We start from the raw sequence: 14,719 nt of genomic DNA, 5'->3' as shown, positions 1-14,719 counted from the left end.
ATTATTCAATCACACAATATTACTCGTATAAAAAAAATATAATCAATCACATAGAACGATATAAATTTACATGTGCGCCTTAAGACTATATTTTCAAAACATACTTTGTCATTGTTTAACGCTAACAGTAAATACTTTTATCTATTTGAATATATTAATAACATTATAAAATTAAAATATTGTCAAAAAAATTAAAGGGTCAAAATATGTTAAATTAAAGTAAAACGAATAACTATCAAATTGTAGAATAAAAGAGGGACTAAAATCAGAATTGGACCTATTAAATAATGTTAAATGGCGGGAAATTCTAGGGCGAGTAGAAACAGCGACATTTCATGCTTCAATCTCGATCAATAAAGGGCAGTTAAATGGAGAGTTAGGAATGAAAATGGAATTGCTCAAGTTGTCCAAATTCAGCCTCCAGCTTCGAACTCTCGTCACAGAATCTCGCGATCTCAGAGTAACCATTTATTTTCTCAGTTCTCCATGGCCGATCGCGCTTCACTCGTTCTCTCTGACTCAGTTAATTAACATTGTTTAACAGGAGAGGAATCGTTCCGCAACCAATCAAATTCATACCTTAATCCAGGTTATGTCCATTTTTTCATTTTCTTTTTTTTCTCTTTTTTCCTATTTTGAAAAAAATTTCGGATTCTTGATGCAGAAACAAAATCAAGCCGAAGAGGAATACAATAGAAAGTTACAAGAACTGCAAGCGGAGTTAGCTTCATGTAGCGAATCACAGCAAAGGCTTGAAAGGAAGGTCTATGAATTTCTCTTTCGTGCCCTCGTCTACATGCTCGCTAATTAGAAGTTGATAATATAACTGCTTTTGTTGCAGGTGGGTTACCTTCAAAACGATAACGCTTTGCTTGAAAACAAGAAAAAAGAGTTACAAGGAACGATCCAGAGCCTACTTCAGTCCAGGGATAGCTTTATAAGTGCATATCAGGTGCGTGTTTGTTAATTCCTTTATTCTTTTTTTTTGTGTGAAGTAAATTTAAACTGCAACGAGAAAATTCATGGATGAGTCGAAGGCAGGGGATGCATATGTCTGGTAATTACTCAGGTTTTGCTTGGAAAAAAATTGGTTAGGGCATTGTCGGCTTGAGCTCAAGCAGTGCAAATTCAATGAGTTAGATTCGGGTATCTTAATACTTCAATGAATATCTCGTAAGCCTAGTTGAGTTTTTTTTAGTATTGAAAAACATCAATTTGAACTTGAATTCAAGCTCGAATATAAATAGTTGAGTTTGAATTCGAGTATAGGATTAGAGCTTTCTTTTACTATATAAAGGAGTGCACTGAACATGTTGATATATTTTTTAAACCAAGTTTGAGTTTTAAAAATGAAACTCCATTGACCTTGAGTTAAGCTCTATTTCAAGCTTATTGCAACTTGGGATTGGCTCGTCTTAGTTACACCAATCAGCTGGCTTTTGAATTTAGGATTTCTTTGACAAAACAGATTGATTTCATAGTGTTAAGTATTTTAACTATATATAGATAAAATTCATTGTTGTAACAATGATAAGTATTTTTTAACATGTGCTTCATGTTATTGAAATGCACAAACTAGAAATCACCATGCTATGTAGAAGCCAATGTATTAAATGAAAGGTTGTGCATATTAATGAAATTTATGTGATAATATATAAAGAAATCTGGTGAAAAGTAAAATAATCTAATATCTATGGGAAAAATCTGTTTGAAGTGCGGTAAAGATCGAGTAAATAGAATGAAAAAGTTAAACCTGAATTAGGGACCTGGAGAAAGTTGAAGAGTGTCAAGACCTGACAGTTCTTGCATTTGTGTCATAAAGGTGTTAAGGCACCTTATATAACTTTTGACATGTTAGTAGTTTATTTTATATAGGTTATATATATATATATATATATATATATATGCTTTTCTTGTATTTCATTTTCATGTTGTGTCATGTTTATTATTTTTCTCGTCAAGTTCAACATTGTGAAACAAATAAAAAAGATGAACTTAGGGTAAGCTCCAGATTTGAAAAAGCTAAGGGCAATGGCCCCCCTTACCCTCTCCTGGCTCCATGAGTTAAACCAAGGCAAATCAAAGAAGTCGATGAATTGATACTCTGTAATGCCTTATTTGCTTATTCTATAACTCATTTCAGAAATCAGCTTATTGTGTTTATTTCTGCTTAATGATTGAGCTATTGTTTTTCTTATGTAGTCTCGTGTTCTGAAGACTTGAATCATTTTATGACAGTATATTCAACTTATTATCATTCATTGGCCTGATGTTTACGTGCAGGAATCTACATGTGAAATGAAACGTTCAATTGAAGCTAGAGATAGAAAACTTGCTGTCCTATCTGAGAAATTGAACTCTCATTTATCACTATTTGATTCAATTGAAAAGGAGGCATTCTCTGTCAAGCAGGTTGTGGATAAGTTGGAAAGAATTGTGAGTGAAAAAGAGGAAGTAGGCATGTAACCGTTTAATCTATTACCTTTTTCATGTCTATCACCATTTTGTGCATGTGACAGGCTCAAGTGATTGATGTTATGTGCAGTATTTACATTCCTCTAATAGTGTTTTATTTGGTGTTTTCAGTTGCTGGATTAAGGAGAGAAATAGATCAAGTCTTTGCATTTGAAAAATCATTTGTTGGTAACTTCGAGTTCTTATTTACCTGGTTTAGACTATGAAAATTTATGTTGCTTTGACTTTTCATGTTTTATGAAGTATAGTGTTGAGCACATATCAAACACTTTAAGCTATGTTGTTCAATTTATTTTTTATTTTTTTGAAGTACCCAAGTCTGGTGCATTTTTGGCCATTGGTCTTTGGAAATTATTCTTCAAGAACTCTCCAAATACATGAGAAGATTTTGGAAAAAAATCGAACATACCTATGTTTCACTTGTATCAGTATCTAACACTCATTATCGAGTTCAAGTATCATAATCTAAGAAAAAAATAGTGTACATCTGTATTGGATTCTGACACACTCAAACTACATTAATAGATGTATCACTACTAATTGATCAATTATATCTTTGTTGACCACTTCCAAGGAAGTGGGGAGAAGGTTGCATTGTTTACAAATTCCTTAGACATTTTCTCTTAAATGATATCTTTTCACAACCCTTCATTTCTGATACACCACACAAGTCAAATATGTTTACAAACAAAAATCATCATTTTCTTTATTGTCCACTAGAACTTGATTTACTTTGTTTTTGTAGAGAAGATCAATGACCTGGAAAATAGGCTGAACAATGATGAATATGAGTTTCAAAGAAAGAATAAAATAATTTCAGAGTTAGAAACACAGTTGGCGGCAGCAAAACTCAGTGATTGCAGCCGAGCACAAATTGAAGAGATATCCACCCATGTGTTCACAATAAATGAAACATACTTTTATTTCAGAAGAACAAACTGCAAGTTCAGCAAAAGAAATTTCTCATCATTGTGTTTCCTTAGTCAATAACACCTTCAGAAAACTATATCAGCAAAGGATACTGTCATACGGAATCTAGTGTCTGAGAAAGAGGTACCCATTCCAAACTGTTGATTTTTCATTTGACATCCTTTTCCCTGTAGTTTTGTTCCAAACTACACCAAATGTTTTTGTTACCAGGCATTGCATTTTGAGGTGAGAAGTTTAGCAAATATATTACAGAAAATTCAGCATGCTGTTGCACATATGAATGAAGAGGTTAGGAGACTTAAATTTGCTTTTACATATCATTTTCAAATTCAAGCAAGGAATGGGATTTATTTTTATGTCTTAAATGAAATTGTTTAAGAAGCTTTCAAACATCATAGCTAGGTAAGGAGACTCAAATTTGCCTTTACATATCATTCTCAAAATTCAAACAAGGAATGGGATTTACTTTTAAGTCTTAAAAGAAATTGTTTAAGAAGCTTTCTAGCTTCATAAGCTAGTCCTTTAAAGAAATACTTTAGTGATGAAATCTATCTGATTTGATTAAGGATTTTTCATTCTGTGTAATAACCTTAGAAGGAGCATTATATGTATTGGTGGTTTTCATAAAATTCTCTTGGTAGCTAATATCAAAATTACCTTTTTAAACTTGTAATCTTTAAGACATGGTTTTGGGATTCTTCAAGTGAACTAACCGATTGGACAATAGCCAACACCTAGACCATTTTGATCCTCTTTACCCTTCTAGCAGCTTTTTTCTTCCAGTTCTTTGTGTGGTTTTATGTTGCTTTTATTCTTCATTTCCTTTCAAATAAATGAAAAATAGGACATACCTTTATCTGGCACTCGCACTCTAGTCCGAATAACATGGTGTGAAATACTTATGTTTTCTCCTTGCAAAAAAGGAAAAAAGATTTAAACTTTTAAATAGCTTGATCTATTGCCCATTTGCCTTTTGTTGTCAAAGATGCTATTGATTTACATGGCAGGATAGAAGGGTCATCTTCTCAAAGTTGGAAAGTGAAGAACATTGCAAAATGAATACGTCAGACGAAGATAATCGGTAAAATGAAATTACATGTAGTGGATATCTTTACTGAAATTAAGCATACTTCTCCTAATTTGAATATTTGATCACGTGATTATAGATGCTTGAAAGGTAGGAAATTTGACATGCGCATTATGTGTCTTGTGACTCTTGATAGTATCAGAAATTCTTTACAGGTTTATACTCTAAAATTTGCATGAATGCATGTGCTTTATGTATGAATGTTGTTATCTTGATTTTGATGAGTTTTAGATCTGCTTAGTTGGGTGAAAAGTAAAATAGTAGAAATAGAGGAGGATGAAAAAGTGAAAAGAAAATGAATATTGGATGTGCTAGGTAAAAAGTGAAGAAAAAAAAGAAAAGAAAATGACCAATGAAAACAATTAATATGAGTCGCATATGTATATTTATAATTTTCTTTCATTTTTAACTTACTAAAGGTATAACGATTAGAATGAGTTTTATTTTCTTTGATACCTCTTTCTTAATTGTTCACTTTTGAATTGGTCGACCAGGATTCAGGATACAACTAAACAAAGTGCTGAACAATCTCCAATTATGACTTGTAGAATGGATGCTGCAGAGAATAGAGGTATTGAGGTTTGTTTTCACTTACGTAGAACTTCTCAGTAAAACAACTGATTATATTGTTAGATATATTGAGGTTTGTTTCATTTATGTAATATTTCTCAACTAAACAACTGATTATACTGTTAGATATTTCATTTATGTTGCTTCAATTCTTAATCTTTCAATTGTTGCTTGAAAACCCGTGTTTGGTGCATATAAAAATTTGGATATGGGGCTATGACCCCTCCAGGACCCTTTGAATATATGGAAAAGCTTGAAGAGCAATTAACATACTTGTGTTGGATATATATCCATTCTAGAAACACCTGAATCTGAGTAACATTGATCTCATCTCTTTTTTATCTGTAAGAGTGGTTTTTTGAAACACAACTAAACATGTCTGAATATAACTTGTTAGTCACAATGTAGGGAAATCGGATACTACATCAAACAGTCTTTGTTTCATTGCATTATTATTTACAGGTTTGTAACCACCTTCTGGGTGTTTAACTTAAATGTAATGTAACCAAGGAATCTTTTTTTTTTCTTGTTTCTCATCAGTAGCCATTGTTAATCTATCTGTGAATGCAAAAAAATTGTAACTTCATGCTTCCAACTCTTAGTTGTTAAATTTGAAAATTCAATTATAATTGAGTGCTCCATAACCCTTTATTGTTTTATATAGTATTTACAGCCTTAAAATGTGTGCACAACCACGCTTGGTTATTTCATGCTAAGTGTTAACAAGAGATCCGGGAGATGATTCTTGTATTGCATTATCTATTCACCATTTTAATGTATGTTAATCCAACTTCATTGTTCTGAATTACTCATGTTTGAGGCATATTCAGACATGAATATGGGGGATATAATCTTCCAAAACGATGAAAAAAACGAGAATATTACTCTTCAAGATTCTCCAAGGATATGAAATAACTTTTTAAAAGTTAACTTGAGTCCATAAACCTTTTAAGGGCAAAAAGGCATTCATGCATGTACTTTTTTTCTTCTCTTGTCTATGGAGAACAAGCATGATTTCATTATTTGTTGAAGCAACCGTTTTTTTTCCTGGGATCTTTAATTCAGCTTCACAGCAGCTATCGCTTGGGTATACTTCAGCCAGCAATCACTTGCAAGCAAACAATAATTTCAGTTCATGTGTTTCAGAGGTAAGTTATTTATTTTCATCATTACCAAAACTGAACACTCAGAAAATATGATTCATTTTGCTATGATATGTTCAGTCTGTCTGTTCTCCACTCTCAGCTTGTTCTGAACCTCAACCACCTACTAATGTAATGATCATCTCTGTGAACGAACGAATGGTATGTACAATTTTCTTTGGGCCAAAGTATTTTTTTAATTAAGAATTTTTTTTAAATCGTTGGATGGCACTTCTTAATAGTGATTGCAGGAACATACATGACCTTTTTAATTAAGAAAAAGTAACTTAAATTGTTCTAAAGTATTCAAGTCTGAAGCATTTTGAACTAGTACAAAGATGAAACATGACCTTTCAAAAATATAAAAAAGACAAAAGAAATTGAACAAACTTGTGTTCAGACTGGGCAATTCATGAATTCATGTCATGTTTGTGTATTTTCTTGTGTTGTAATCGGGTTTAGGTTATGTTTGTGTATTTCCTTGTGTTGTAATCGGATTGAAGTTATTTTATATTTAAATGTAAATGATCCAGTTCTCTTGGAATCACGAAAAGTTGAAAATTTCCAGAATACCTAATGCTGGTGCTTTTGTTTTCTTTCATACATATAGGATTCCTGTGGAATACCAGTACACCAACTTGATTCAGAGTGCTCATCCACCCAAGCAGAAACATCCAAATATCCAGGTTAAATTCCAGTTATGAACAGTATTCGATCACCTATATATTTTTTTAGTTCATTCAGAAACAGATGCATGATCATATATGGATTGTGTGGCATCACATCTAATAGTTATTTTGTTTTCGATATTATATGCACTCATTATCTAAATTTTAGGTCTCTGGTTGTATCACTTTCAATGGGTCCATTTTTTCTTAAAACTATTTTGTATCAGTTATAGTTAAACTTTTTTTAGAGGCAGTTATAGTTAAATTTAAATATGGTTTAACGACATATAATTTTATATAAAAAATAAAAAAATTGACACCACTTTAAGAGTATTGATACTTCTTTAAATTATGATATCATAATTAAATTTTTTGGCCCCGCCACTGCATAGCATGATTTGGTAAATGTTGACCTCCCTATCCAAGTTCGATCCATCTTACACTCGATTTATATTTTCCTTAATTTTCATCAATAAGACAATGACATGTGTATCATCTTATTTTATGAATCTTTTGTAATTAAAATCAGAACTAAATTGATGGAATATATAGATAATGAGGATTACATATGTTATTATCTCAAGTAAAAATGAGTTATGTCATTAATTCCATCGGTGACTAATGAAAACTTAACGATGGATGATTTGGTTGACACCAAAATTACACTTCAATGACTTAATTGATAATTTTTTTATTTAGTGACTAGAATAGAACTGACCTTATAGTTTACTTATCATTTTGATAATTTAGCATTTATTTTATTGAAAGTTGGCAAGCAATTTCAACACTATAAAACGATTGTCTATATTTATTTCCAAATTCAACTGTAACCCCTTCTCTTTCTTTGCATATGCGACGGATAATTTCAAATAGATACTTTAGATATTCGTTAAAAAAATTGTTACATGATAGTAAAATTAGAAAAAGATATTCATTAATGAAGATTTGTAAATTTTAAAAATAAAATCAAAATAGTAACATTCATTGGTTATATGATAGTATTTCGAATAATTTTGTTGATTTAAAAATATTGTAATTTGACATGAATCAAATCATGTTAGTGATTTAAAGAGTGATTATTATTTTTAGATGTCCTAGATAGCATCACAGGCTATAGAGTATTTTGAGTGTCCATCGTCAAATGGCAGTCTTTAAAATATATGTTGGAACGATCTTTATGCTTTTTAGGGTTATGGCGGGTAGTAATCCAACTTAATCTTGGAAAAAAGGTTGGGTGTCAAAATAAAATAAATAAATATTTTCGGGGTCGCCATCGACCTTTAGGTTAGGTAGGTCGAATAGCTAAAAATACATTTTAAAATAATTTTAAGAAAAATAATTTTAAAAGATAAAAAATGATTTGTGTTTAACCAGAATTTCATTTTGAAAAAGTGTTCGAGAGTCGATTATGTGTGGGGAAGGATTAGCACCCCACAACGTCCGAAATCGGTATCTAAGCGATTATACATCATTCAAAAGTTGAAATTGACAAACTTGAATATACATTTAAATTGTGATTTTTTTTAGAAAAATTAAAAGAGATTACTTGGTACGAACAATTCTTGAGAATACTCTCCTAGTCAGTTAAAGGGGTATTTTTATGGATTCCTTGTACAAAATTATATTACCCTAAATTTTAAATAAAACAAATGCATAAAATAGATAAAAACAAATTCATTTAAAACATAAAAGGTATTATTTTATTCGATCAATTCTTAGAAACATACTCCTTGTCAGTTAAGAGGCATTTCTTTAAATTCCTCGTATAAAATAATATATAAAAGTATTTCGATTAGCAAAAATTGACAAACATGTAAATAAAGGATTAAAACAATTAATATAATAACTTTAAGGATTAAATTATAAAACTAAAAAGATATCAAGGCAACCAATATAAATATTTTATACATTAGGTAATTCAATCATAAATAAACCAATAACATTATTCAAAATTAAAAATATTAACTTTAAGGATTAAACTGTAAAACAATCGAAAGTCATAGCCATAAACGAGAATAACACGGTACTGGAAAAGTAATTTAACCACTACCAAATTTCATGATTAAGATGGAATTCAATAAGATCTAATGACTGAATTAAATATTTACCCAAAATACGTATGACTAAAGACAATGATTAAAATGGAAACAAATAAAACTTGAGATACAAATTAAAATAAACGAAAAGTCATTACAATGACTAAATTGAAAGGTTACAACAAACAAGGGACGTGGGATGAATTTACCCATGCGCCCAAAACTCAGAATCCCTCCCCCTAAACGACGCCATATGGGGAGGGTATAAATACCCAATAACCGACCTTTAATGGCCTTAAACCCCTCATTTCTCTCTTTTCACTCTCTCTCTAAGAAGATGAAACAAAAAATTCTCTGCCTTATCTCTTTGCTCTCTCGTCGAGGAGAGGCCGACAACCTCCGACCATCGTCGCCGTATACGGTGGCCAGCGACATAAAAACTCCCCAAAATGACCCTCGAACTTTCCTTTACCCGAATCTGAACACCACTCCCCTTAAAACTAACCCTGTTGTCCTATATCTAAAAGAAACAAAGTGTTACTTTCGATTTTTTAAAAAACTTTTCTTCTCTCTCCTACGACGAGTAGTAGATTCGGTAAGTTTCCTTTTCCCTATTTTTTTCTCTTTTTTTCTTCTTTTAAAAAATGAGCTCTCATTTTTTTTTTCTTTTCTCCTGGTTATGTGTTATTGTGGTTTTTGTTGTGGTTGTTTTTTTTCTCTATGTTGAAGGTATGGGTTCCTTTTATAGGACCCCCAATGCTTCGTTCAGACCGGTCGGAGAGAGGAGCCCTTAGAGTCACCGACGCTATGGCGGTGGCCAATTAGGGGTGGCGTCGGTTTTAGGTAGATGTGTGTATTAAATATCATTTAATTCCCCAGATCTTTCAGATTTGGCCAGTGATATCCGAAAATGACAGCGGGGGTGGCTGAAATCTGAAGATTTGGGTGCCTGCAACACACGCGCGGCAGGTGGACGGTCTAGATGGACTAGCGATGGCGGTGAGCTGTTGAGGGTTTAAGAAACCCTAAATATGATCTCATCTGGGCCATTGGATTGGCCACAGATCCAACAGTTCTATACGGGGTGGCACCTGATATTTTCAACAGAAACCCTAACGGGTTTCCCTACTTTGGGTTGCAACATTGGATCTGACCCAGATTTTGATTAATTGGACCTGCTGCACTTCACTCGTTGACCGGACCTCTGAATTTGGGCTTGAACTACCTAAATTGGACTTGGAATATAATAATAATAATAATAATAATAATAACAATAATAAGCAAGCATATATTTATTCATATTTCATAATCATAAATTATTTATATATTAACTTTCAAAACCATAAATTATATTATATATCTATATATTTTTAATACTATATATTTATTTTCAAACTATATTTTTTCTAAAACTATATTATATATATATATATATTTCAAAACTATACTATATATATATATTTCAAAATTATATATATATAATCAAAATAAAACAAAACAAAAATAAACTAAACAAAAGGAAACTCTAGGATGAAAACACATGTCTACAGCTGCCCCTCTTTGTCCTTTATTGTACAACAAAAATAGGACAAAGATAAAGACACCAGTTTTCATACAGAGACGACTTATCCTTTAATGGGAAATTCGCTCCACTGTAATTTCAGGGTAGATCAGACTTGATCTGTTCATCTTTTTCGGGTAGTCAGATCTGAAATTTTTTTATTCACTTCACTGATCTTCAGGGAAGATTGAATCTAACTTGATTTGCTTCACTGCTCTTGAGGAAGACCAAATCAGAAAGAATCTGCTCCGCTACTCTTTTAGGGGAGATCAGACTCGAGAAAAACTTGATCCACTTCGTTGTTCTTAAGGGAAGATTGAATCGAACTTGATTTGTTTCACTTCTATTTTGGCAGACCAAATCTGAAATATTGACTCCTCTTCACGAGAAATTCAAGAAGGACAATACTAAAAGATTGACTCATCTTCACGAGAAAGTCAAGGAAGACAACACTGAAATATTGACTCCTCTGCACGATAAAGTCGAGAATAACAATACCGAGAGATTGACTTCTCTTTATGAGGAAGTCAAGAATAACAAAGATTGACTTCTCTTCAAGAGGAAGTCAAGAATAACAAAGATTGACTTCTCTTCACGAGGAAGTCAATAATAACAAAGATTGACTTCTCTTCATGAAGAATTCAAGAATAAGAAAGATTCACTAATAATAAGGATTGACTTCTCTTCACGAGGAAGTCAATAATAACAAAGATTGATTTCTCTTCACGAGGAAGTCAAGAATAACAAAGATTGACTTCTCTTCACGAGGAAGTCAAGAATAACAAAGATTGACTTCTCTTCACGAGGAAGTCAAGAAATAAAAAAAGATTGACTCCTCTTCACGAGGGAGTCAAGAATAACAAAGATTGACTTCTCTTCACGAGGAAGTAAAGAATAACAAAGACTTACCCCTCTTCACGGGGAAGTCAAGTTGAAGTTTCAAGGAAAAATGATTTTTAGTAAGACAAGATTAAGTTTCTTAGGAGACATGTTCTAAGAAAGCCACGATTGAAGTTTCTAGGGAAACCAACTTAAGATAGACAAAAATTTCTCAAAACAAATTTTAACAGATATCCTCATGAGGGATATCAAAATTTATCATGTATTTATGAAATGATGTATGGTGCAATGACACAAATTCATGCATCATTTATAAATGCATGTTTTCTTAATCTGTGGTGGGGACGGCTGCAAAAGAGATCTTCATCCTCTTTCTGGTTAAGTTATCTCCACTTTTGTTTGCACCAGTGTGCATTCTTGCAATTCTTGAGTTGTGTCAATTTCTTCTTACCCCCAATAAATTTTTGCCCTTGATAAGATTGGCTTTCTTCGCCTGATCTTGTGTAGAAATCCAATAGAGCTCTCATCTTTGAAAGGAGGATCTATCATTTTTGGATATTGTGTATATGACTATGTCAAACTCGGCAAAGATTAATGGGAGAGCAACGTTTGACTCTTAAACACATCAAAGGGAGGGTATATCCTAATTTATTTCATGTCTCCACATTTAATCGGATCTCGAACAAGGCTATTTGTACCACATCGTATCGATAGGTTTAACAACAGCCCATCGTTCAATCTTAGTTAGCTCTACTAATTTCTTGTTGTTAAATTTCATCGCCCATTCTAAAGAAATCTTCACTATTCCTCACTTTTAACCTTGGGGGTTGTAGAAGACAACCTTTATCTTGGAAAAATATGGAAACACCATATGATTGCAACATTGGTTCAACACCATAGTTACTGGTTCGTAAAACATTCAAAAACACATTCATATTTTTCTGTGGCATCTGCCTAGATTTTTCAACCAGGGGAGCTCTTTGCATAGTGTTTAGAGCTTTTGTATAGCATTACAAGGACACCAAAACTCATTGGGAATATAAGTGGGACGCTTCGACTCACCAACATTAATGCATGTGAAATTAGTAGAATAATGCAACTTTATGATGGACAAAACGATCATATATGGTAATCTCCACTATTTCTGTTTCACCATTTTCATTCTTCACACCCTTATGTCTCAATAAATGTATGCTATAAAATCAATGATCTTGTATTCCCGGATGATATGGGCCTTAAAAAATGTCCCACCATTTATTATTTCTTGTTGATATGGGCCTTAAAAATGCCCCAAAATTAATACTTATGGATGATACGGACCTTCAAAAGTTCCCCAACATTCATCATTTCTTGCTCCAGCACTAAATCTAAACATAAGCTTTGTGTCTGAGACGTGTGTTAACTACCAAGATCTACTCTAGAGAGATTGTCTTGTTCGAAAATGTTTTTCTTCTTCATTTTATTTTCAAAATTTGAAAAAGTTCAAAAATTTAAAATATTGCACTTTTCTAGGTTTCACAATTGAAGCAAATCATTAACATGAGTTCATAAAATATCAAAAGAATCAACAACTCTTTTAATATTTTCAAAGTTTATAGCTCTTTGACAAGTGTTAAAATTGATAGGTTGGCTTTCCTATTTTCTTAAGTTTTAGTAATCAAAGATTTCATTTCTTCATTGGTCCTTGTGAACAGTACAATATGCCCCTATTTCTTGGCTTGGTATTTTAACTGGATGCGGAAAAAATGACGCAACTAGCATATTCAATTACTAGACTTTCTAGAACACTTCTATTTTAGTTCTCTAAAATATTCCATTTGTTCAAGCTTCACAGACTTCCTTAACAGAAGTATTGTAGAGACATTAGTCTAAATATAAAATTCTTGAGTGCTTGTGTGAGGTTGACTATAACAGGTGTTCCTCAACTCCCTTAGTCTATTTTACTGAAACTCCTTATTAGATAAATTTGATTTAATTTTCCATTGTTTGGCTAGCAGATTTCAGCTTTATTGTAATTGCCTTTATCGAGCTAGTTGAAGGGTTCATCTCATCACAAAGTCTTTGACTTGACAATTATAGTGGAGCAAACATTGAACTACCGAGTACCCGAGCAATGTCATAGTTTGAATGCAATCTATTCATAGAGTTAGGGCTTTGGAGTTTCCTCTATAACCAATTGATTTAGTGGAATATCCCAACTTTATTGTATAATCTATAATAATAATAATTTATTAACCTTTTGAGTATTCATATATAATTTCTTAGAAGAACCTGTTATAATCTATGTGTCTTTGATGGTCATACAATCCCATATTTAGAATTCGGTTCCCAAACAACTGACATATACTAAATTCATCCACTCTACCATTCCATTTGTGAATATTAGGATCATCATTGAATGTCCTCAACAGATGTGTAGTCTAGCTAGTTTTGCAATGTCATACACAATAGATGCCCCATATTATCAACTCCTATGCATACCCAAATACCAAATCTTGTGTTCATTTCCTCATGAGAGGAGAAAGCTATATTGATCCCTGTAAGAGAAAGGTATGGTGTTCGAGTGTATCTTCTGGGATAAGGTTAAGGGTCCTTGTTTTATCAGTTTTCAATCTTGTCACTTTGTCAAATATTTATAACTCTAATCACTTAAAGAGTTTTCAATTCAGTTGATATTCAAAGAACTGCAATATTGCAAATTTGATTCAATGGTCACCATCTTGAAAGTAGCATAAGTTTATTTAAATATCCTTACAAGAAAATTGAGAAATGACAAAAACAAATTCAAACAAGATGCCTTCAACGTACGGTGCAACTGCGGTGAATAACGACCTCCACTTGTTCATTTTGAATGCCCTATTACTCATAAAATGTTGGGTGTTTAAATGGATTAGGGTCTTTACCCTCATTTTCTCCCCATCTCTCGATTATTTCTCATGTCAGAACTCCCTTGTCAATGAGCTTTTCTAACTCTTTTAACAACAACCTACAATTCCCCGTAGAATGTCCAGATTCCCCCAAGTGGAATTCAAAGACACTATCTTGATCATAGCTATGAGCAGAAGGGTTTAAAGGACAGTTTCTACAAAACATTTTTAGATGAATTAGGGGATAACTGGCTCCATAGATAAATTAGGGGACAAGTGGTGCCATCATATTTCTCAAAATTAGGTATCCTAAATTTATATGGTATGACCAAATAAGGGACCAAACTGAGTTCTTTGTGAGAGACGTCATTACTTTTCATAATTTCACTTGCTTCATTCAACTGCTCGAATTTATCTTCAAATTACCTCAGATTAATGAAACTTTTCTTTAGATTCAGGTGAGATGCCCCATGGTGGGATATCATTCTCGACTTGTTGGTATGATAACACTGATATCCTTTAGCAGCTATATTTTCTTTATCG

At 32.5% G+C, this 14,719-nt stretch overlaps 1 protein-coding gene across 1 annotated transcript; it reads left to right on the top strand.

Annotated features, from left to right (window-relative positions):
• The first annotated feature begins 297 nt into the window (after positions 1–297).
• LOC120143885 (hyaluronan mediated motility receptor) lies at positions 298–7,011 on the top strand. Its single transcript, XM_039158094.1, has 14 exons — positions 298–460; positions 545–589; positions 665–763; positions 842–952; positions 2,284–2,458; positions 2,587–2,643; positions 3,221–3,369; positions 3,466–3,528; positions 3,616–3,693; positions 4,413–4,486; positions 4,987–5,063; positions 6,128–6,210; positions 6,286–6,366; positions 6,815–7,011. Exons 1-14 carry the CDS (start codon positions 383–385, stop codon positions 6,893–6,895), a joined length of 1,251 nt encoding a protein of 416 aa, XP_039014025.1. The 5' UTR covers positions 298–382; the 3' UTR covers positions 6,896–7,011.
• The last annotated feature ends 7,708 nt before the right edge of the window (positions 7,012–14,719 follow it).

Source organism: Hibiscus syriacus, unplaced genomic scaffold (genome assembly GCF_006381635.1).
Source record: "Hibiscus syriacus cultivar Baekdansim isolate YM2019G1 unplaced genomic scaffold, ASM638163v2 tig00110864_pilon, whole genome shotgun sequence".
In the NCBI taxonomy this organism is placed as follows: domain Eukaryota; kingdom Viridiplantae; phylum Streptophyta; class Magnoliopsida; order Malvales; family Malvaceae; genus Hibiscus; species Hibiscus syriacus.
Note: the sequence above shows the minus strand (reverse complement) of the source record. Positions and strands in the feature narration are given on the sequence as shown.

Excerpts from the sequence above, each read along its gene's own strand:
- LOC120143885 (XM_039158094.1), top strand. The coding sequence starts at position 383 with ATGAAAATGGAATTGCTCAAGTTGTCCAAATTCAGCCTCCAGCTTCGA. Across the intron at positions 4,487-4,986 it reads ACGTCAGACGAAGATAATCG|GATTCAGGATACAACTAAAC; the intron begins GTAAAATGAAAT and ends TTGGTCGACCAG. Across the intron at positions 6,367-6,814 it reads TCTCTGTGAACGAACGAATG|GATTCCTGTGGAATACCAGT; the intron begins GTATGTACAATT and ends TCATACATATAG.